Source organism: Emydura macquarii, unplaced genomic scaffold, assembly GCF_026122565.2.
Source record: "Emydura macquarii macquarii isolate MOO-44397 ecotype Brisbane River unplaced genomic scaffold, CSIRO-AGI_Emac_v2 contig_3287, whole genome shotgun sequence".
Lineage (NCBI taxonomy): Eukaryota > Metazoa > Chordata > Testudines > Chelidae > Emydura > Emydura macquarii.
In genome coordinates, this window is record NW_027133424.1 from 7,661,876 (window position 1) to 7,669,955 (window position 8,080).

At 53.9% G+C, this 8,080-nt stretch overlaps 1 protein-coding gene across 1 annotated transcript; it reads right to left on the reverse strand.

The window, feature by feature from the left end:
- Nucleotides 1-2,923: 2,923 nt before the first annotated feature.
- Nucleotides 2,924-6,720, reverse strand: PIGC (phosphatidylinositol glycan anchor biosynthesis class C). The gene is made up of 2 exons (XM_067532434.1): nt 6,598-6,720; nt 2,924-4,765 (listed from the first exon to the last, which is right to left on the reverse strand). Exon 2 carries the CDS (start codon nt 4,561-4,563, stop codon nt 3,646-3,648), a length of 918 nt encoding a protein of 305 aa, XP_067388535.1. The 5' UTR covers nt 4,564-4,765; nt 6,598-6,720; the 3' UTR covers nt 2,924-3,645.
- Nucleotides 6,721-8,080: the final 1,360 nt, after the last annotated feature.

Genomic DNA, 8,080 nt, shown 5'->3' on the forward strand with positions numbered 1-8,080 from the left:
TCTGGAAGTTCCCTATGCACAGTAAATTGCAGGGAGCTCTCATTTATCTACTTGGAATAATGAAGGGCAAAGTCTCATAGACTTAGAGGGTATGTCTATACTGCAGTGTAAGCCCAGGGTTCGAACTCAGGCTCAAGTCTAACCCCTGTCCAAATGCAAATCATGCTAATCCAGGGTTCAGGCCCAAGGTCCCAAGATCCCATGGGGGTGGAGGGTCTGAGCCTGAATCAAGGCAGGACTCCAGAGTTCAAGCCCTATTGCTCTGCAGTGTAGACAGAGCCTCACCAGACTTGTGCTCTGGGAGCCTGCCAAATTACCCCATAAGCCCATGAGTCGACTTTTTTCATCCTCTGGACAGTCAAGTTTTCCCACACCGCACAACCAACAAAGGGGTAGGGTGGCTGCATTTTGGGAGTGTGCTAGGAGGAAGTCTGGGATAGTGGTGGTTGGCCTCAAGCCCCAGGTTAACAAACCCAGGATCTGCTAACTCTAAGTCTACTAACCTTGGGCTTATGTTGCAGTATAGACACAGCCATAGACTTTAGGGCCAGATGGGACCATCATGATCAGCTAGTCTGACCACCTGCACATCACAGGCCACAGACCCTCACCCGCCCACTCTTGTGACAGCCCCATAACCTCTGGCTGAGTTACTGAACTCCTCAAATTGTGATTTAAAGACTTCAAGTTACAGAGAATCTACCGTTTACACTAGTTTAAACCCAGCAGGTTATCCAGGCCCCACATTGCAGAGTCAACTCTGTTGGGATTTGACGCTGTTTCCAGGGAGTCTGGGAGTTGCACATCTCTGGCTTGGACAACTAAGTTATCCCCTCTGGCTGGGGATAATGCAATGTCCTCCTCTGTTATTCTTGCCCCGGATGTTAGCCTGAAACCAAGCTTTTTGCTCCTTAGGAATCTGTCCGGCTTAGTCCTTCCCCAGAAGCAGCTACTCCCAGCCAGGGCAATGAGTGATCACATGGATGCAATTAGCATTTAGGCGGGATAGTTAATCAAAGAAGCGCCACTGCTCTGGGAGTCTGTGTCAGATGTCTGTAGGACAGGCTGCGGCTTTGTGGCCGGACTAGCTTGCGAGGTGCCCCATCTGCTGGCTGCATGTTGAATTACTTTTGCTCTTTGCATGCCTAGCTCTTCCTATGGTAGCATGATGCAGGGGAACCGTTTGTCTTTGCACCGCCTTCTCCCCTCACAATTCCTCTGGCCATTGGTCTTGCTGCTATTCTAGCAGCATGGGCTATGCCCCTGCTTCTCTGAGCCAGAGCGCTTAGGAAGAATTGCACACTATTTCCTCCTCACCCGCTGTGCTCTGCTCACTCTGCACAACTCCCTTCCTAACCCTCCTCTCCTCCTCATGCCTTCACCCATGCTGCCCTCTACAGGTGGAATTCCCTCCTGACTTCAGTGCCACAGCTACTCCTCCAAAGGCTACATCTACACCGCGAGCTAGGCTGAGAATCCCTTGCTCGTGCACACATACTTGCCCTGAATGGGGTGGGTCGGTATTTGGCCTGGCTAAGCAGTGCCCCCACTGCTGCTACTGTGGCTTCACTGCTATCTTTACTCACGCTAGCTCAATGAGAGTGCAAGTGTGTGGCTCCGAGCAAGGCAATCACACCCTTAGCTCGCAGTGTACCTAGGCTGGGGGTCCTCCTTCGCTCACTCCTAACCATAAGCCAAATCAATGGCTGTGCTGCCACCTTCCCATTCAGCAGCCCAAGGAGTTGGGCTCTAAATCAGCTGCCTCCTCTGGGTGCTGTGCACCTGGCAGCTGCCCTCCATGCCAGGGAAGGCTGCTGGTTGGGAGTGGTCAAAAACCAACTCGTTGTTTGGTGAGAGGATGGATGGTTTCATTCGTACGGCACTGGACTACGAGCAGGAACACAGGGTCCAATTTCTCCCTCTGCGACCGTGGGCAAGACACTTGTGCCTCCGTTCCGGCGGTGTAGGACAGGACAGATTAGCATCCCCTTGTGTCTGGCTAGTCTATTTACACTGAGCTTTTTAGGGCAGTGACTGTCTCACTGTGCATGTACGGTGTCTGGCACAATGGGCCCCGACCTCAGCTAGGGCCCCTAGGCTCTGTTGTAACAATCCTCCCCTTGGGGCGTAAGGATACAGGAAGCAACCTGGCACCTTTATATGTGGTTTATATGCGCAGCTGAGCTATTCCATCAACCCCCTCTTGCTGTCCTACTCCTCTCCTCAGCCTGTTCTTCGTGCCCTCCCCTCTCCACCAAGCTCTCCTAGCATCTGGTCACCGGCAGGACTCAGCGCGCTAGCGGGAATGGCTGTTCCTGCTGGTGAGTGCTGAGCACCAAGCCCCCTGCCCAATGCAGGGAGTGCAGTCAGGGACCAGCTCACCCATCAGCGCAAGAGTGCATGTGTGAGCCGACTGAAATGAACCCCGGGGAATTACACCAACCACCAGGAGTGAAACTAACCCTCTCTCTGAATCCCTGCTGCGCTGGCCGAGAATCCAGCCCTCAGCTCTGACGCAGAGAGCGAAGCATGTTGGGAACAGTCTTGCCGAGCGCAGGTAGCACAGAGGAGCTAAATGAGCTGCTGCAGCAGAGTTGTCTTGCTCTCGTGGGAAAGGGATGGCACCAGCCACAGCTGCAGCTGAGTCAGCCAGTAATGGACTGGACTCACAATAAGGCCAGACAATTGAGGCAGGTCCATTGTCTCGTGTTCCAGCCAAGCAGAGTGAGCTGGCTCGCCGGGGTGTTGCTGAAAGCCTTTGGCAAGCAATCCCCTTCCTCTGCCTGTGTCTGCTTGTTTGTAGAAATCCCCAGCACTACATCAGCCTGAGAAGAGAAGATGCCATCGCAATAAGAACCTGTGGATGTTTCTGGACATGCATCGGACCCGACAGCTTTACAAGCTGCAGGGAGATAAAGCCAGGGTGCTCTGCTTGAGTTTCTCACTGTTTGTGTCACAGTGACACACAGAAATCCCATGCAGCATTGGAATGGGAGCAACCGCCAGGCCTTCCTCAATGCAGAGTCAGGTATCCTCTACTGCCACTCCTGATCCGTCCCCACACCTGCTTCTGTGGTGGAGCACCTCTACCACTAGGAAATGACAGCTCTGCCCTTTGACAAAATACAACCCCTGGATCTGATTTGCTTGCCCCATCATCCGCCTGTGTGCTGCTCCCTCTGGTCTGTTTCACAGAAGAACGACAAAGGCAGCTATGTTTGAGGGATTGATTGCATTTAATTGACAGAAATTCCAGCTTGCCAAAGAGATCTTGAAAGCTGCTCTCCAAATGCCCAGCAGCTCTGGTGGGCTTTGTCCACACCAGTGAACTTTGACTAAAACATTCTGCACTGCTGCTACTATTAATTCAACTCCCCCCAACAGCAACACCAACAGCTAGTGGGGAGAATATGCTCATGCCCCATAGCTGGTATCAAATGCCACATCATAGAGGCCTGCTTTGAACAGGTGAAGTGGTGGATAAAATGGTGGCATCTGCCTGGAGCCGTCTGTCTACGTGTGCTCTCCCCACGTGTCCACAGTTGGAGCTCAGCATGCATTAATTAGTGAGAGAGATGCATATATACAAGTCTTTTGTTCTGGGGCAGAGGTGTCCTGCCCACCTGCCATGCATCACAGATGAGTCTACATGAGGAACCTGGAGAGGTCATCCTTGATTTCAGCTTCATCCCAAGGCCCATGGATGTTGTCTTTGAACAGCTGTAGCCGGATAAGGCAGTAAGGACACAGGCACGAAATGGAGACCAGCAGAAGGGCGAAGAGGAGGGCTGCGACGCCCGAGATGGTCAACAGCCCCACCAGTGAGGACAGGGCGAAGAGCAAGGTCACCCCCACGTAGCAGCGGGGCGTCCACGCTTTGAGCTTCTTTTGCAGCATGGGCCACAGGGCGAAGATCTGGATGGCGAAGGTGACCATGGCGAAGGTGTGCAGGGAGCGGGGCAGCCGGGAGGCCAGGCACACGGAAGCAAAGATGGCCATGTTGAGGGACAGCGTGCTGGAGACGATGGCAGCATTGGCCCCGTAGTCAAAGAAGATCAGGTGCCCAAGGAGCATGAGGACTGACATGGCGTAGATGGTGTCTGTGCTGATCGACTCTGTCAGCGTCTTCAGCACTGGGGAGAAGCCGTAGGTGAAAGCTATGAACACCAGGGTGCTTTTCAGGTCCGCCCACCGTGTCCGCCCGCTCTCCTTCCTCCCCACCCCCAAGTCTATGACATCAAACAAGACGTAGCCAATCAGGGAAGAGGCCAGGCCCGCCCCAAACAGCCACTGTGGGGTGAGCAGCCCTTCATCCATGTACCACCAGATGATGACGAAGACACAGACGCTACACAGCTGCTGGATCAGCACCCCGGACTCAAACACCACTGCCCGGTACTGGTACTTGCGAGCATAGATGTTCTTCCGCAGCTCCTCCAGGAATCTGTGGTCCACGTAGTTATCTGGGAAGGGCTGCCTCTCATAGAGCACCTTCTGCCAGCGCCTCCCAGAGCTCGCTTCCACCTGGGCACAGACCATTCTCCCAGCAGAGCCCTGCTGCATCAGCAGGGTTTGGACAGAAATCCCCTCACGCAAACCTGGGAGAACCACATGCAGGGGAGGGCCTGTTCTCCAGAAGTGCACAAGTTGAAGGTTTCCTGAGCTCCCCTCCTCCGAGAAGGCTCGTCACATAGTGATTAGAGCTCTGCACGTCAGGCTGGCGCTAAGACACCTCTTCTCGCTCTGTGCAGAGCCCTGCCAGCTCCTGGAAAACAAACACGCAACAGATCACTCGACTGCAAGGCCCGGGAGCTCTTTGAGAGAAGCAGCCCTTGCCCAGAATGAGCTGTCGCACTGCTGCAGGAGAGATGATGGGGTACAATTCAAGCCTGGGTTTCTTATTCCTGTATCTTTTTCGTCCCAATGTTTAAGTCCAATTGCACCCTGGAAAGTGACTCTCTTATCCTGAATGGGTGAAAAGCTGACTCCACTGATGTCAGTGGAAGTTTTAACATTAACTTCAGGGGAGCCAGGATTTCAGCCATTGGATTTATTGTCTTTAAACAGAAACTAATGGGTTAGAACTAATTAGAACTAATTAATAATAGAACTAATTAGGGTTCTCCTGCCCTAGCATAGAGCTGCAATGTTGGAAACTCCCCAGGCTGCAGGAATGTCTATGTATAAATGGGGGAAATACCTGTTTGTAGTGGATTTTTTTTTTTTAAATTAAACACTTATTAAATTCTGGGCCAAATTTCCCCTGATTCTGTCGATTTTGAAAAAAGAGTGAAAATATCTTTACAAAGAGGAGTTTTTCTTGACTGTAAATATTATGGAACTCATGAAATTAGATCGAACTAGAAATCCAAACAAGTTAAGAGTTTGGAAAGGACTGGAGGATGGAAAACTCCAAGGACTCAATGTTATTTTGTAGGAGTGTAGTGATGCCCTGGGCACAAGAACCATTATCTCTCTGAAGTCTGCCCACTAAGGTCCCAGGTTTGCAATGAGCTCTGTATAGGTTAGGGGTATAAGCGGGGTTGTACAGGTCCGGGTGTGTGGGGCGGGAGGCTGTAGAGATGGCACAGGTTAAATGCTAGCCCTGTGCTGAGCACACACCCTGCCCTTGCCCAGCACCAGAGCTCCTGGATCTCAACTCCTGGGTGAAAACTCTAGGAAGGGAGAGACAACAGGAACCAAACCCTGGAGAGCTGTACAAATCAAACACATATGGAGGGAAGGTGGAGATCAGGGTGTATGCAGGGCTGTACGAATCGGGGGTGTGCGTGTATGCACGGCTGCACAGGTCAGGGTTGTGGAGGAGTGTACAGATCAGGAGAGTATGCAGGGCTGTACAGGTCATGAAGGGTGTGTATGTACAGATTGGGGGAGGGGGTGACCGCAGGACTACAGAAGTGTGTGTCTGTACAGATTGGAGTGTTGAAGTCAGAGTGTATATGGGGGGCTGTATAGATCAGAGTGTCTGCGGGGTGTAGAGATCGGTGTGGGCGGGGCTGTAGAGGTCAGGGGAGTACGCGGTGCTGTACAGATTGAGTGAGTGTGTACAGATCATGTCTGTAGTGCTGTAGCGGTCAGGGTGTGACTGTGTGGCCATACAGATCAAGGGTGTGTGTGTGGGGGGGGCTCTACAGATCAGCAGTGTGTGTGGGGCGGGAGGCGGTATAGGATGGGGATGTAGGTGGGGCGGGGGTTGTACAGGTCAGGGAGGTGGAGCTGTGGAGGTCAGGGTGTAGGGGGCAGGGCGCTGTAGAGGTGGGGGTGGGGCTGTGGAGGTCAGTGGGGAGGGGGCAGGGCGCTGTAGAGGTGGGGGGGCTGTGACGTCAGGTCGGGGGGGAGGGCGGACGCTGCACAGGTCAGCCCCCAGGAGTGTGGACGCAGCGGGGCCTGGGCCCGGACGGGACGAGACGGGGCCGGGCCCTTCCCACGCTGCTTGGCGCGTCTCCGTCCGTCTTACGCCGATCCCGGCCCGTGCTGGGCCAGGGACCGCCCCTACTCGTGCCGCACCCACCGCCCGGCCAGGGGGAGCGAGGCGCTGCGGGGGGGGGCCGGGGCCGGGGCCGGGGGAGTCGGTACCTGCGCGGTGAGCCGCCCGCTCCGCTGGAGACCAGACCAGAGCGAGGCTAGTCTCCGCCCCACGTTGCAGCGCCGGCCAGGCTCGGCCTGTCTTTCCCGCGCTGGGGCTGCCCCCTGCTGGCCGGCCTGCGCCTGTCCGCGGCTCCCCGGAGAGCGAGGGTAGCGAGCCCGGCTGCGCGCGGGGGCGGGCTCGTGCTCGGGCTCGGGCTGCAGGAGGGGCGGGCAGAGCACATGGGGCTGCACCAGGGCACCCCCAGGACAGGCGATCGATTTCACCCCGGAGCGCCCCAGGCAGCCAGCGGCCAGGCCAGCTGCCCCCCGGCTGGGGTTGATTTCCGGGAAGTTTTGTTTGGGCACATCTCTTCACGCCCGGCTTTGCTGTGGTCGGAGGGGAACCTTGTGATTATTTGTTTCGAACTGGTTGTTGGCGCTGAAATACATTTGGGAGCAGAGATGATCAAATAAAGACATATAAAATAAGCCATCTAAACCCGAAATAAAGGGTGCAGAGCTGAATTTGTTGAAACAAAACGTTTGGTGTGACCCAAAAGGAATTCTTTCGATAATTTGGTGGAATGGGAAATTTCGAAACGTGACATTTTGTTGCAGTTGGGAACAATAACAAAGGTTGAGATCATGGACTTTCCCATGAAACAGAAATTCCGATTTCCAATCAGCTCTACCCAGGGGGCTTGGGGAGGGGGACGCCAGTTGGCTCTTTGAACCCAGCTATCCATGGCCTGGCTGTTTTTCACTAGAACCTCTTGCCATTTACAATAAGGAATAAGCATAGACTGGTTTGAGGAGGTGTATTGTTTAAATCCCGATTCTGCCACCCTTACATACATCAAGTAGCACCTTACTCTGAGAGTAGTGCCTGCGCAGCGGGGTGCTACTTGATGTGAGTAAGGGTGGCAGAATCTGGCCCCAAGTGAATACAACCAAAATAGAAGTATGCATCCACTTGTCTGACTGATTCGGAGGTTTCCAAGGTGGAGTTCCTGCTGGGAGATGTACCCGCAACTGCCTGGTGCTCAGAACTCTTATGGGCTCAATCTGCTTTGCCTATGTGCTGCTATGCTGCATCTCCGAGCAATGATCCAAAGGTGGAGGCAAAATCTAGTCACCCACCTAACACTGTGGGTGCAAAGTGTCAATGTCCCAGGCTGCGGTTGGTCCATAGATTGTGGACGCTGGAGCACAGTCCCGGGTAATCCGTCGGTTTTGATACAGCAGGCGCTGCAATGACTGGAGATGAGCCCCTCTCATTTCTTTCTAGGTGCCTGTTATAACTATCGACCGCATTCCAGATCCTGCTACCACCTGGCAGCTAGGCAAGGAGAGCAGCTTCTCGCATAGCCCAGGCAAGCCCAATAGAAGGTAGCGTTCTTAGCTGGGTTTGATGAGTGTTAGTTGGTTCTTAAAGCAGTCATGTGTTGTTATTAATCATGTTCATCACGGTAGGGCCTAAGGACCCACCAAG